The 15,362-nt window shown below is 50.6% G+C and overlaps 1 protein-coding gene across 2 annotated transcripts; it reads left to right on the top strand.

The window, feature by feature from the left end:
- Positions 1-9: 9 nt before the first annotated feature.
- Positions 10-15,088, top strand: SELENON (selenoprotein N). Of its 2 annotated transcripts, none has more exons than XM_065697670.1 (12): positions 10-188; positions 4,437-4,554; positions 5,313-5,443; positions 5,926-6,138; positions 6,636-6,760; positions 7,516-7,653; positions 9,016-9,097; positions 10,055-10,243; positions 11,278-11,383; positions 12,242-12,354; positions 13,031-13,132; positions 14,280-15,088. In XM_065697670.1, the coding sequence occupies exons 1-12, from the start codon at positions 81-83 to the stop codon at positions 14,448-14,450; spliced, it is 1,596 nt and encodes a 531-aa protein (XP_065553742.1). In that variant the 5' UTR covers positions 10-80; the 3' UTR covers positions 14,451-15,088. The 2 variants fall into 2 exon arrangements, with proteins under 2 accessions (XP_065553742.1, XP_065553743.1); XM_065697671.1 differs by lacking the exon at positions 10-188 and adding an exon at positions 292-398.
- Positions 15,089-15,362: the final 274 nt, after the last annotated feature.

Below are 15,362 nucleotides of genomic sequence, written 5' to 3'. Positions count from 1 at the left end.
CTCGCCGGGCGCTGCCCGCCTGACGCCTCCCTCGGCCGGGCGGCCATGGCGGCGGGGCGGCGGCGCTGAGCGGCGCGGCCATGGCGGGGCCCGGCGCGGTCCATCCGCGCCTGGCGCTGGCTCTCGCCGCTCTGGCGGCGCTGGTCGCCGTCAAGTACTACCGGGACGCTGAGGCAGCCCGGGAGCAGGTACCGGGCCGGGCGGGGGGGCGGTGCTGCGGCCGCGCGGCCCCTCACGACGGGAGGGTTGTGAGGGAGGGAGGGGTGAAATGGCGGGCGCCGCCGTCGTGAGGGAGCGGCGGTGAGGAGGTGGCTGCTGCGCCGAGGGGAGCACCGCACATGGCGGGGTGGCCGTCAGGGAGTAGTGGCCAAAGGGGCTTCAGGTGGCCACGGGTTGAGGTGACTGCCGGGCATGGGTGGCCGCTGGCTGTAAGGTGGCAGGGCTGAGGTGACCACAGGGTGGGTGCCGGCGGGTGAGGGGACCGCCACACGCAGTGGCCACTGGCACTGAGGTGGCTGTGGGCTGGCGCAGGTCACCGCCAGGTATTGGTGGCCGCTGAGGTGGAGGTGGCCGTGGGGACTGAGGTGGCTGCCACAGGGCTGAGGTGACCACAGAGGGGTGGTGGCTGCCACTGGTTTGTGGTAGCCACAGGGCACTGGTGGCTTCAGCCTTGCGGTGGTCACAGGGATTGTGGCGGCCACCAGCAGTGCGTGCTCCTGCCAGGAAAAGGAGGAAGAGCAGGAGCTTCGCACCTCCGCTCGCCAGGTCCTCCCTTCCTGCCTTGTTCCCTGGAAAAGGCCCAGAACTCTCAGGAGTTTGTGGGGTTTTTCTTGCTAGAAACGGACGTCGTGTGTGCCCTGATGGATGCTGGGTTTGGTTGGAATCCCGTAACTCAAATGGCTGCTGTGTGCTTTGGAGAGGGCATGTCTCTGTTGGAGATCCTGCTTCCTGGGCTCTTTGCTTAGGCATCCTCTAAAGAGGCTTGTGGAAAAGAGCAGACTTCTCAATATTTCTGTGGTGAAAAAAGTGTTTTTAAAGGAGGCCTCTTCTTTGTTCTTGCACTGCAGGAAGGGGAGAATGGCTCAAACCAGGTAAATAGAAGAGTTTGCAGGGACAGGAGGGTCGGGACAGTCCTGGCTGAGAGGACCCAGCCCTGCCTGGCAGAAGGCCAGGGCTCCGGGAGGTTTTTGTGTTCCAGAGCACAGGCAGCAGGCTGTGAGTGGGGGCTGCTGGAGGGAGCAAGACGTGAACAGAGCAAGGGGTTGATTTGTCCTTCGTTTTGCTTAAAACGTGCATCCTGTCGCTTCCATAGGGATGTTTATGTAGCTACACAAGGCACAGGCAGGTGGGAGAAGAAAACTGTGAAAAACCCCAACTCTCCCCCCCTGCAGAGTCCAAGGAAGCTCAGTTTTACTCCTCTGGCACAAACAGGGAAACTTTTTATTTCTCACAGTCGCAGATTATAAAGAAAAAAGAGAAAATCCACAAGCTCTGGAGAGCTTTCTTTGATGTGAATGTTACCAGAAAGCAGAAGGCCAAGCCCTGACATCTTGCTCCCCTTTTAAGCCCAGCTTTCATCCTCCCTTTGGACTGGTGCGTGCTCTGGAAAGCCGTTGTTCCCCCCTGGCTGGGGTCTTCCAGGCCAGCCGGGTGCTCCCGGGGTGCCGTTGGGTCAGGCTGTGCCTGTGTTCGTGCAACGCTGCCGAACAGGAATGAGTGTTTCCGAAGGATGTGTCCCTCGAGGCTGTGTGGAGCCATGTGCTGTCAGTGCTGCCTGGAGCTGGAGACGAGACTGCATTGCTGTACAGGGACAGGGCAGTGGTGTCCACGAGCAGGAGGCTGTGCTCAGCCGGCTGCTGGCACGTACCTGGCCACAGAGCTGCCGTGTCTCTGGCCACTTGCTGTTGTAGAAGGACATGGAGCTGTTGGAGCAAGTCTGGAGTTGGGCTACAAGGATAAGGGGGCTGGAGCACCTCCTGTATGGAGCCAGGCTGAGAACATTGGGGCTGTTCAGCCTGGAGAAGAGAAGCTGCGTGGAGACCTCAGGGCAGTTTCCAGTGTCTGAAGGGGACTACAAGGATGCTGGAGAGGGACACTTAATCAGGGACTGTAGGGATAGGACAAGGGGTGATGGGTTCAAACTGAAACAGGGGAAGTTCAGGTTAGAGATAAGGAAGAAGTTCTTTACTGTGAGGGTGGTGAGGCGCTGGCACAGGGTGCTCAGAGGAGTGGTAAATGCCCCATCCCTGGCAGTGTTCAAGGCCAGGTTGGACACAGGGGCTTGGAGTAACATGGTCTAGTGTGAGGCATACCTGCCGTGCAGGGGGTTGGAACTGGATGATCTTCAGGTCCTTTCTAGCACAAACCATTCCATGATAATTATCTGATGGTTCTGCAGCTGGTGGGGTTTTATTGCTTCACCTGTGTGAAAGTGCAGGCTGAGGGGATGAGGAAGTGTTTTCAGTTCTTGCTTAAAAACTGATCTTTGGATGCTAACATGCAACACCCAAGCATCCATGTTGTCCTTCATATCCTGCTGTTTTAGACGCAGTCAGAGATGTTCTTCTCTGTATGGGGGGTGTGACTGGTTCTCTTTCTGCTTTCAGCCCTGTTAAGCACTTATCATGACCTTTTCCTACAGCAGCAGGCAGTCTAACCAACTACAAACTTTGTTGCTCATTTGCCTCCCATCCCTTGAGGTCCCTGTCTGTGAAGTGCAAAAAGAAGAGAGACTCTAAAAGATTCATCAGCAGGAAATGGCTGATGTGCTGTAGAGACGACTGGGAAATGGAACATCTTTTCAGAGCTCAGTACACATCCAGGACAGGTTCCCCTGCAGAGGAGAAGCCATCACGCTCCAGGCATGCTTCCCTGCTCCAGGAGCCCACTCTCAGCGAGCAATCACATGGGCCCTTGTGAGGTTAATGCATTCCGTGCTGTGCACAAGCTCACTCCAGAGGTTAGAGGGATACTGAAACCTGGCCCAAGGCTCCATGACATGACCCTGGCACCTGGCTGTTGGGGAAGTTGCTCAGGAAAATGTTGTTATTGATTTACAGGGGTGGGCATCCCTGTTCATTTAAGGAACAAAAGCATATTTTCTGGCCCCAGAAACATGGACAGTCCAGAGAGAGGATTGTTCCTGTATGTAGATAATCCTTCATTCCTTTTTTCAGCTGTATAGTTCCTGCATGCTCCCCTCCTTGTCTTTCCACAGCCATGTCTGCTTCCAGATCTCTGGTTTTTATTCCAGGGTCTTTATTTCTGTCTGTCTCAGTCCTGAATCTGCCCTGGAAGGCTCTTAAGTGCTTTTGTTGCTTCAGTTGACAGGAGCAAAGCCTTCCAGGCTGCATTAGTGCTGCTTCAGGCTGGCAGGCAACAGATGGAGAATAAACTAGTTCAGGAGCTCTGGGGATGGTGGTGGTGCTGCAGGCAATAGAGAATAAACACCGTTAAACAGCAGAATACAGAGTATTTATCCTGCAGCTTTAGGCTTTTACAGGGGTGGCAGGGGAAGCTGTCCCAAATGATGGGTCACAGGGGATGTGCTGCAGGCTGTCTGCCAATGATGTGGCTTGTCTGACTTGCTCTATGTCTCTCTCTTCCTCTCGCACCAACATAGAGCTCTCTTATTCCGCCTGTAAGTTGTCCCTTTCCCTTCAGTGCTGAGTGCTGCAGGGTAGAAATGACCAGAAGCATCTAGACCCTCTCTGGGGCTGCTCCAGGGGAGACATTACATTTCAGTGGTGTTTTCCACTGGATGAGCTCCCGGTGGACTTTGAAGAGAGAGAAACTGAGGCACAGCATGGCTGGGGTCTTGCAGAAGGGTCTGGAGAAGCCCATGGGATTTGTGGCTCCCCAGTGTATGGCTGACTGAATAGGCAGGAGACAAAATGCTTCATTCAGTCCTGCAGCTGGAATTTTGGAGGGTAACCTGACTCGAGCAGGGAATTCTGTGTGTGCCAGGGGAGGTGTGGCATGGAGCTCTGCACAGGTGTAAGTGGCTTTCTGCAGTTCCAAGGGCTCGGGTCATTTCCTTTGTGTTTTTGTGATGTGGACAGTCAGGGCTTTGCCTTTGTTTCACTGCACATCACTTAATCACCATCTCCAGGTACTCTCAATAGCTGCAGGTTTAGCACTGTCTGGAAAAAGTTGACTTTTTTTTCTGACAAAGGACTTTGAGGCTGACTATGAGCAAACGACTCAGTTGGAATTACTTAGCCAGATGTAGTTTTAATATGCTCATGCCAGCAGTTCCTGGACACCAATCCCTATTGTAAATAGCACAAAATCCTGCCAAGGGGCGTTAATCTTTTGATTTAATGGCTGTGTTTGTATGCTGGAAAGAATTTAAATTAACTCTGGAGCTGAGAGGGGCACGGGTGGATTTCTGCAAGAGGCTCGAATGAAATCTCACTTGCTTCTTCCTGAACAAGGAGCTGGCGCTGAAGTCTCTGGGAAGTGAGGGGCTGTTTCTCTTTTCTTCTCTGGACACAAACAACGATCTGTACCTCAGTCCTGAAGAGTTCAAGCCAATAGCTGAGAAGCTGACAGGTAGGTATCTGTCTGCCCTGCAGAGCTCCCTCTGCACAGTCCAAGCAAAAGCCACAGATAATGCACTGAACTGGTTTTATTCATGTCTTTATTTTTTCAGGACACTGTTTTGAGTCTTATTTACATGAAGGGAGGCTGCTGAGCTTTACAAGGGTCTGAAAAGGCTTAAGCACTAGACATATATCACTTCCACAAAGTAGAGGGTTTGTAAGACAGAAGATCCCATTGCTGGGCTAGCAAAGCACAGAAGTTGCTTTGTCTAGAGCTTAAAGGGGATTTGGGCTGGGTGAATGCAACAGGCAAGGCCAAAACTTATTTAAGTGGCAGTGTTTCATTCATACCCTGGCTGAGGCATCTCTTCCAGGTAGCAGCAGTTGGTGAGCGATCCTGTTTGGAGGCTCTGTCAGCCTGTATCTTGGTGGTGCCACACAAGAAACAGTGTGATGATGATAATGTACAGTGCATTCCCCATACAGTTGTTTGCTTGTGCTGTAATTCATTGGGTAAAGCATGTGTTCTGACCCTTCAAGGTAAAGTGAGGCTGTTCAGCCAAGCTATGGGGCTTAGAAAGTTGTCTGCTGAAAGGAGAGCTTCACTTTAGCTGATTCCTGGGGTGTGTCTGAGTTCTGCTGCTGGATGAAGAGCTGGGAGACTCCCAGAACTCCTGGATTTGCCAGGATAAATGTGTAATCACTTCACAATTGTTTAAAAGGGGAGGGAAGGGAAACAGCTGCCTAAATTTCTGTTCCTTTGTCTAGGGGTTGCTCCCATCTCAGAATTTGAAGAGGAGGAGACATCTGATACAAGTGGGGAGACATTATCCATCGTGGCTAAATTCCAGCCTTTGGTCATGGAAACAATGACGAAGAGCAAAGATGGTTTCTTGGGAGTAGGTGTCATGCAGGATGTGTATGGCCACAAATTCTGGTATAAACACATGCAAAGGGCTGGTAACATCACCAGCAATAAGTGCTGGCATGGTAGGGTGGGGACATAGTCTTGCTCAAGGCCATGGGATTTGCTTTGATGAACAAACTCCCTGCTTTCTGCAGCAGTTCATTGTTCTCAGCACACTCAGTATCATTGTGCCCCAGTTAATACACCCTTCCTGGGAAGCTTGAAGCGGACATTAGAGATGGATACGGAGCTAAGTCCAAAAGCAGTGGTATGTGCTACATTCACCTCTCTCCCACTTCCTATTACTCACATGGTTAAAAGTTGCCAGAACTATTTGGTGGTAGTTGGGGTGGTAGAAAGAATTTAAACCATTAGAATTGTTTTTCCCCTTCTCCAAAGCCTCCGTACATCCATGAGCATGACTGCAGAATTGAAGATGCTGGTCGAGGCTCTGACAGTATCTTTTGTTCACAGATTTCTCATGTTGCTCTGTCTGGGCTGAGGAACTGGACTGCCCCAGCAGCCCCTATGAGCGTGCTGCTTGCCAAGCAGTTTAAAGCCTTTCTTCCTCCAAAGAATAAACTGGATCTTGGGGATCCATGGTGGATAATTCCTAGTGAATTGAACATCTTCACTGGGTATCTTCCCAACAACAGATTTTACCCTCCGCCTCCCAAGGGCAAAGAGGTGAGATACGAAACTCAATTTCTATATACCTGAGAAGTAGTTTGTGTAAATGTTCTGCCTTGTAGCCCAGATGAATCCCAAGAATCCCTGGAGGTACAAGGCTATTGCATTCTGTCTCCCTGGACTTCTAAAGGAAGCAAAAACTCTGCAGCTTGCAGCCAGGAGGACTGTCTCCTAAATTGGAGGTAAAACTGAGAGCAGGCAAAAGCTCTGGGTGTTTGTCAGGGCCAAATGAGGCTGATTTGAGTAACTCAGGCTGCGATGATGGAAAGTTTGAAACAATGGGAAGAGCATAAAAAGCATAGAAATAGATTAATTTTAAACCCAGTCTCTTGCTTCAGCTCCTTGTTTTGTGATGAGGTAGGTCTCTGAGCTAATTTTTATAGCACAGCAGTTCTCTTGCCTTCCTGATCTGGTGGGGAGCTACTTTGGAGCTGCAGCTGGCCTGCGGTGAAGGAGCTGTTCTCATTTTTGCTCTCTTACATTTCATTCTCTAGATTATCATCCACAAGCTTCTGAGCATGTTCCACCCACGCCCCTTTGTGAAAACCCGCTTTGCTCCACAGGGAGCTGTGGCCTGCATCCAAGCCATCAGCACCTTCTACTACACCATCGCCTTCAGGTGAGGCCGTGGCCTGAGGTTAGAGGAAAGCTTCTGAATCTGTTCTGTATCTCAAGGGAACAGAAAGGGCTGCTGTGAGTCTGTGGCAGAGAGTGTGTGTGTGTGTGTCACTGCATGTCATGTTCCCAAGCAAGACCAGGTGTGTCCTGGCTGGGAGGGAAGCAAAGCAGCTCAAGGAAGAGGGTGGTTCACAACCAGCTCTTGCCAATGTGGGATACTTTGCTGATGCCCATGCTCCCAGAGCCCCTGGTGGGGCAGGGACTGTTGCCCAGATGCAAGACATTGCCCTTGGTTTGGAGCTATCCCTGGCTGAGAGAGTCTGATTAGCAGGAAATGTGTTAGGTTGTGGTTAATGGGGGTGGGGGGAATGCCTTCCCAAGGGGGAGAGTCTGGGAAATTGTTCTCTTCTTTTCCTGGGAGCATTACACACAGCTTTTACTTGCCTGATCAAGCTGGAAGGGAGGCTGAAGGGGTCTTAGGCTGTTCCGTATTTTAAGGAATAATAACATAATTCATCCTTCCTGGATGGACGCTTATTGCCCAGTTCCAAAAGGCATCAATAGTGGAGATGATTGTGACCCCAGGGATCTGCTCCAGTCTTTCACTTTTATCACTGTGTGACATGAAAAGCTTTTTGAACTGAACCTCTCCGCCCCAATTTAGCTTCATAATTTCTGGTGCCTGGAGATAACTTTTCACTGCTGTCATCTTCTCTCCTCCCGGCACTGCAGCTCATGGCTTCCTTCTCATTTCAGGATCCACGCTGAGTTTCAGCTGAATGAGCCACCACACTTCCCCTTCTGGTTTTCCCCAGGCCAGTTCACAGGTCACATCATCCTCTCCAAGGATTCTTCCCATGTCCGAGAATTTAAGCTCTTTGTCCCTAACAACAGGTACAGCTGTTTCTCTTTCTGGGTGCTGAACAGACTTGAGGGTTGTATAAATGAGGCCCAGTGGAACACAGGGGCTCTGGAATCCTGTCCTGTGTAGGGCTTGGGGCTGTGCATGGGGGAGGGCTGGTGGGTTCTCTTTATGTGAAGGTATGAGTGCAGCAGCAGCTCTGTCCCTTGTGATATCTGCACATCCTGGCCTGTACAGGGCAGGCTGAGCTTTGGGCAGCCTAGTTCTACAGTTTGCTTATCTGCTTTCCCCACTCCTCCTTCACTGCTAGTGGTCATCACAGTCATCATGTCCTGTCCTCATCTTGTGTGTCTTGATGCCCTCCATCATGCTGCCACTGCCCTAGAGATGGGCAGCATCCTCTTTGTTAGCAGCACTGCTGTGAGCACTGCTCCCTTGACCAGCAGTTTCCAGCTAGGGCAGGGACTCCTGCAGTTGTCACATATCTGTTGTGACATTGTGGCTGCAGAAGGCTCCTTGGGTGTCTGTGATGGATGAGCTCATGCTTTTCAGCCAAGTTCCTGGAAAATCTAAGTGAACTGAGCTCTGCTGTTGCTTGTAAAACTGGCAAATGCATCTCTACCAGTCACTGAGCATCACTGAGCCATTTCAGGGTCTGATTCAATCACCAGTGACTGTCCCTTGGTACTTGGAAAATGGGGATGGATGGGTAGGGTGTGGGGAGCAGCCCCTGACAATCCCAGTGCCTGGCTTAAAGCACTGAAATCAAGAAAAGGCTGATGCTCTTAGTTCAGCATTTTTTTTTGCCTGATGTTTTACAGGTTGAGGTTTTGTGTGCAAAGCTTTGCACTAGCTTGTTGCTGCTCTCTGGCAAGTAGCTGGAAGTGTTTCAGGGGAAAGAAGCTTCAAATCTCTTTACCCATGACAGCTGGAGTGAAAATTCTATTATAACATTACCCTGGCGACTCAACCCCTATGGCTCTGTCAGCACATTTCTTACAGCAAGCAGACACTTGCATCTCTGCCAGCAACTTCTTACAAAAGCCTTTTGCTTCCAAAAAAAACCCACCACTTTTAAAAGTTCAGCAGGCTCAGAATGTGCAAGTTGAGTGCTGGGAAGGAAGGGGCAGCAAAGTCACCTCTTTCTTGTACTTTGGCAGTACTTAAAAGGTGTGAGCATGTTTGCCCAGAGCATTGAGTGGGTGCCTGGACCCTGATCCTGGGCTCCAGTGTTGCTGGCCTTGTGTAGGGAATAGTGATCTCCAAGGAGGCAGGGCCTCTGGGCTTTAATGCTGACCCTGCAAGAGGAGCATTGGATGCTGTCATCTGTTTGGGGTTTGCCGTACACAGCCTTATCCTTGGGTGACTCTGAACATCCCTGGTTCACCTTGCAGGTCTCTGAACGTTGATATGGAGTGGCTGTATGGAGCAAGTGAAAGCAGCAACATGGAGGTGGATATTGGATACCTGCCTCAGGTCTGTAAACACTCTCAGTCCTCCATATGTGCGCAGCAGCTCAGCAGGGATTTATGCTGCCATGGCCATGAGCTGTATGACCTCAGCTGTCCCTGTTCTTCAGAGCTTTCTCGTGCATAGTTCAATCTAATTGTATAATCTCTGTTGATCTGTGTGTGTCCTCTGCAGCTCTGTGGCTCCCTATTACCAGTTGTTGTGATACTGTAGTTTTCCCTTTGTGTGGGTTGAGTCCTGCACTCCTGGAGACATGTGCCACATTCCAGCATTATGGAGTTGTCTGAGATGAGAATCTGAACCCAGGCCCTGCATCCAGAGGGGTGTACGAAAAACAGTGTGTCTGAATTTAGAAACTGCATGAGGATATTTCTGTATTTTGTGGTAATCCCAGCTCTTGTGACAGGAAACATGAGTCAGGATTTTAAATGCCCCATTTGGTCTTAAACTAGATCGATGCTTCTTTTTAATTGCCAAGAGCTGAGAAAACAGACTTGCAAAATCATTTGAGTTGTCCCAGAACAGGGAACTGGGGGAAGCTCCTGAACAGCTTTTGTATTGCCCCCTCTCGTGGTTAGCCATGGGCTGAGTAAGTGCTGTGCTGGAGATTTGAGCAAGAACTTCAGACTAGCCCTGTGGGACTGCAATTTGAAGGACCTGGTGTCCCACCGTCAGAAGTCTCCACTGGGAAGGTGGGAACACGGAGTGAACAAGTCTTGTGCAGTTGCCATCTAAAGAGCACAGTCAGACAGTAACAGAAGGAAATGAAGTTGCTTTCCTGCTATTCTCCACTAAAACACATCTGCAACTGGTGAAGTGCAGTTCCAGTAGACAACAGATGGAGCTGTATCTTCATTGGAAGCTGCACAGTCTTATTTTGCCTATTCATCCTGTCCTGGAATACAGATAAACCAGAAATGGGATGTCTGCAATGTCCAGCTTTGCCTGTTTGTTCTCCTGCAGATGGAGCTTGAATCAACTGGACCTTCCATCCCCTCTGTGATCCATGATGAGAACGGAAATGTGATTGACAGCAGGGATCCGTCAGGGGAGCCCATCCAGTTTGTGTTTGAAGAGATAACCTGGCAGCAGGAAATACCCTGGGAAGAGGCAGCCCAGAAACTGGAAGTGGCCATGTATCCATTTAAGAAGGTGAGGAAGAGGGACTGGGCTCTTCCTTGGCATGTTTGTTTGGGGCAGTTTGTCTTCACTGGGATGTCCAGTCACCTCAAGGACCAGCAGAAACTAGAGGCCATGGCCTGATAGGCATTCAGCATAGTGTGGGGGTCTCCTCCCAGCCACAGTGTGTGTGACTGGATGGACTTCCAGTTTCCAGATGAGGGAGTACAGCATCTCTAAAAGGCCATTTTTGGTTGCACAGCAGCACAGGCAGGAGCAAAGCCTGATGTCATGTGTCTCAGGCTTGTAAATGTGGGCTCGTCCTTCCTTCCTGTTATCACTAGCTGCCAATGTGATTTCTGAGAGAGGCAGCTTACAAATGCTTTTCCTCTGGCATTACTTCTGCCACGTTGAGCTACCTTTGGACCAAGCTTTCCTTATCAGCAGAAAACACACAATCTGCCTGTGCCTCTGCATCCTGCAGTGAGACACAAATTGATAGCATTGGGTGACCCAAACTATTTAACATGCCAGCAGCCTGTGGAGCAGATGGCTACTGCCTGTCACTGCTTTCTTGGCTGAAGGGACACATTTCAGTGGCTGCCTCCTTGTGCCTGAGCTTACAAATGTCCCTTTGAGCTGCCAAGATGTTAATAAAGTTCCCTTCATTTGAGTGATTGGAATAATCTCTGTGCAGGCTCCCTCACAGACAGATTTTAGGCCTTTTCAGTAAGGTTTTGTAACAGATACCTCACAGCCACATTTCCCAGGCTGCTGAGGGGAGTTTGCAGCCAGCCAGCTCGCAATTGTGCAGATGCTCTCTGCAGTGTGTGGAGATGGGGCTCTGCAGGTCCTGGTAACAGCCCACATGCTCTGAGGGCCTTGCTGTAATCTCACCAGAGGATGAAGTTGTCCTTGGGGACACCACCACAGTTGTCATTTGCTTTTATCTGCAGAATCTCCTGCAGGTTAAACTGTGTACTTCACCTGTGGTTCCTTCAGACCCTGCTTGTATCTGAGATGGGATGTTCTGTGTCTTGTTTCTTAAACTGTCTCTTTGCCTCCAGGTCTCCTATCTTCCCTTCACACAAGCTTTTGAGAGAGCAAAAGCAGAAAAGAAGCTGGTGCACTCGATCCTGCTGTGGGGTGCCCTGGACGACCAGTCCTGCTGAGGTGAGGACATTCCCAGTGTTGGTGGAGGAATGACATGCCTCATTCAGGCTCTAAGGAGAGTTTGGGGTCAGAGAGCTGGTCACAAGCCAGCAGTAAACATTGTGTTACTCGTTTTGGCTCTGAAGATGCTGAATAGAAAAGGCTGGAAGTGGGGAATTATTGATCAGATCTTAGGTCCCCAGTGGCAGGATGAGATCTATTTATGACAAGCTCTAGATGAACTCACCAATTCAGGTGCCTTTGTCAAGGTGAATGGATGTGTCTGGTCTTTCTCCTTTCTCTCCCTCTCAGTCTGCTTGGTTAGAGGCAGCATCTGCAGGCTGAAAGGGACTCTGCTCTCTGCTGTGTCCCTGGCACCTGCACAGGAGATGCCAGAGCCAGATGTGGGCTTGCAATTGTCCTGATACATCACTGTTCACCCCCTGCACCTGAGAACATGCCACACTGGGCAGAGTAATGGGTGCAACAGGGCTGGGTGTCTTTAGTCCTATCTGCCTTAAAACCTCTCCAGCATGAATGGGCTCTGCTCGGCATGAACAGCACAAGGCACTTAGGGTGGATCCACAGGGCCTAACGCATTTCCTAAATACACCACACCAGTCACCTCTATGGCAAGCAAGTCCTGGTCCTTGATGCCTTGCAAGTGGCTGGAGTGAGGCCTCTCTGCCAGCAGCACACGTGGGAAACAATCAGCTTTGGAAGTCTGTCACTCAAGGAGAAAAAAGCCAATGTGCTGGGCTGGGGAGAGCCTGAGCCAGCTGCCACAGCAGCCAGAGCGCTGGTAGCGTTGTGGTATTAAACATGGCACCAGCCACCTGAGGAAACACAGCAAACCATTGTCTGCTTCTCTTGGGCCAGGTTCAGGGCGAACTCTCCGGGAGACCGTCCTGGAAAGTTCGCCCATCCTCGCCCTGTTGAACGAGAGCTTCATCAGCAGCTGGTCACTGGTGAAGGAGCTGGAAGAGCTGCAGGTCAGTGTCGCATCCACCTTCTTTGCAGCTGGGGCTCGTGAATGCAGATGGTGCCTGGCATGAGGGGGGAGCTTATGCCTCTGCCAGGGGGGATTTCAGTTCCAAGCCCTCCCTGTCCTAGTGATAGCAAGGGGGCAAGCAAGCACCAGATGGAGGCAGGTTAAGCAAATGGTACAAGGACTTCTCTGTCATGGTGCCAGTTTTAAAAGCTAAACCAAATGCTTCACTGTGAGATAGCTCTGCCCAAAGCTATTTGTGCCATCAACAGACTGACTTCTCTATAACTCAGGGAGCAACCAAATACTGTCTGAACCCAGAGTCTTCCGATTGCACCTTTCCCCACTTGTGACCCTGTCTCTGGGCCTCTGCTGTCAGCTGGGATCAGTCATAGAGCTGGAGACTCCGGGAAATGCTTGGATCAGACTGTTGGTGTGCCTGGGAACTGCCAGTGATGGGTGATTTTGTTGTTTGGGGAGAATCTACAGCTGAAGTGTGTGAGAGGGAGACTGACTGGAAGAGTATCATAAAGCAGATGGTGCAAAAACAACCAGTTACCACTGTCCTATAAAGCAGCAATTTGGTCCTTCCCTTCCTCCTGTGTTCGGTGTACTCCTCCTGCACTGTTCTGCTAGTTTTGGTATATGCAAACATGTTTCTTTGGGCTCCCTTCTTACAGAACAACAGAGAAAATGAGTTCTACAGCAAGCTGGCTGACCTGCACCTGGAGAAATACAACTTCCCTGTGGAGATGATCATCTGCCTCCCTAATGGCACGGTGGTATGTTGGTTACTCCTGCAGCTGAGCTTGGCTCCTCCCATTAGAGCATGTTCTCAGGGCTGTCTGCAGACCCTGAAGTGAGTGTCCAATCCTGCAGCCATTCCCTGGCTCCTTGAGCCTTGCTGGGGCCATAGTCCCTCCCACTGCTGTGCTCTCAGGGATGCTGTGGCAGACACAGCAACTCTATGAAAAAACCTGGAACTGTCTGTTTATACAGAGACAGAACAATAGCAGCTGAGGTGGGGGAACAATCAGACTTGAAACAAATGTCTGCCTGTGCTTCCTCACTGTCCCTGGTTGAAGCCAGTGACCTTTGGGAAGCCACTGTAGCTTTTTCCTGCACCCCCTGTTCCTTCTGCTGATGCTCTGCAGAAAACCTCTCCTCATCAGCACCTTCTAGCACATTTCTCTTTCTCTTCATTCCCCAGTTTGTCACAGCCATTAACAAGTCCACACGCTTCAGCTCTGTTGTGCTTCCCAGCAGCACCCCTCCCCCCTCCCTTGAGTTTTAAGAACAACAGTTTCTGACTCTTGACAGTGCAGTGCTGTGTGTGTCAGCAGCTGCACTGTCTGCAGTGGAGGATCCTGCCAGGGCTAATCTAATCATGCCCACATTTGCCAGATATTAGCTTGTGACACAGACAGTGACCTCCTGCTGTCTTAGTGGCTCCCCTCCAGTGTGGGCTGCAGAGTGGTCTCAGCTCAGTCGAGGGTGCTGTGGTCAGTGGCCACATGTCCCCCTTTCCCACCTTGGAAAGGGAGCGGAAAGGCACTCGAAGCTCCAGGGCTGGTTTTGCAACTATGCTGCACTCAGCAGTGGCTTGGCTGGGCTGGCATCTCCCAGTCCTTACTTGGAGCCAGGTTTTACCCCTGCCTTATTTGTCCCAAATCACCTTCATCTTCTTAACCTAAGTGAGGGGTCAGCACTCTTGCTTGGGGAAAGAAACAGACCATTGTCTTTCCCACATTGTTCTCTGACTGTAAAATGCAAACCCTGAATCCTGGATGCTAAATAAGCATTTGCAAAGTATTAGAGATTCTTTAAGAGTTGTTCCAGTCTTGTCACTTACATCCTGGCTAGAGGCCAAGACAGTGGGTGGGGAGTTGTTCTGGCCTTTAAATTCTTCTCATCTGTTTTGTTTCCCAGATTCACCATATTAATGCAAACTACTTCCTGGACATTACTTCTATGAAGCCTGAAGATGTTGAAAGTAGCATCTTTAGTTTCTCAACCAATTTTGAAGACCCTTCAACTGCAACTTACCTCCAGTTCCTGAAGGAAGGACTGCGAAAAGCAAAGCCATACTTGCAGACCTAAAACCAAAGGCACCTGAATGACCCACAGAGATGGACAAAGACTTCAGAGATCTACTTTGATTACAGAAATTCTTCCTTGTCTTTATGCCAGGCATTGATGCTAAGATGCAGACCCAGGGCTGGGGCTTTGCTCTGGGTGTTAGTTTGAGGCAGTTTCAAGTGATACCAGTTTACATAACCTGCCCTTCTGAGGTCAGGCAAACTGTGACAGGAGTGAGAACACTTGAATCTATAACCATTCTCGGTGCATACTCCTTGGTTTGCCATCCACCCTCATGTTTTTCCAGCTCCTGTTCAGACTCTGAGGTGAAAGTCATGTACGAGCTCTACCACACGTCACCCAGAAAGCCCTGACCTCAAGACTGGACTGTGTTGGATCCTGGAGAGCGGCATTGCCATTAGACCCAGCCCTTGTGGTGTGATGGTGCAGAACCCAGCGCAGGTGGGAAGCTCCCTCCTGGTAGCCAGTGCCCTCCACACACACCTCGTGTCACGTACCAGCTCTTCATGGCAGCATTTATGGACAGCAGTGGCCACCAGTGCGTGATGGGACTGTGCTGATCATGGGTAGATGTAAACACAGGTGGAGCTGGAGCATGGGGCTCTGGCCTCCTCCCGGCACTGTGTGCTATGCTGGGAGCATGGTCTTGTTTATTCAGGTTCTCTGCATCCAGGGGAGGTGCTGAGGTTGGCACAGTGGAATGGAGACCACGGCCTTAGACGTACGGTGCAGCTTAGAGGCGTGGATTCATCAGGGACTGGAGCAGTAGGACAAGGGGTGATGGGTTTAAACTAAAACAGGGAAAGTTCAGGTTAGATGTAAGGAAGTTCTTTATGGTGAGGGTGGTGAGGCACTTGCATAGGCTGCCCAAAGAAGTGGAGAATGCTCCATCCCTGGCAGTGTTCAAGGCCA

The sequence above is a fragment of the Lathamus discolor genome, chromosome 18, assembly GCF_037157495.1.
Source record: "Lathamus discolor isolate bLatDis1 chromosome 18, bLatDis1.hap1, whole genome shotgun sequence".
NCBI classification, from domain to species: domain Eukaryota; kingdom Metazoa; phylum Chordata; class Aves; order Psittaciformes; family Psittacidae; genus Lathamus; species Lathamus discolor.
The sequence above is the reverse complement of the archived record's forward strand: the minus strand, read 5'-3'. Positions and strand labels throughout refer to the sequence as shown.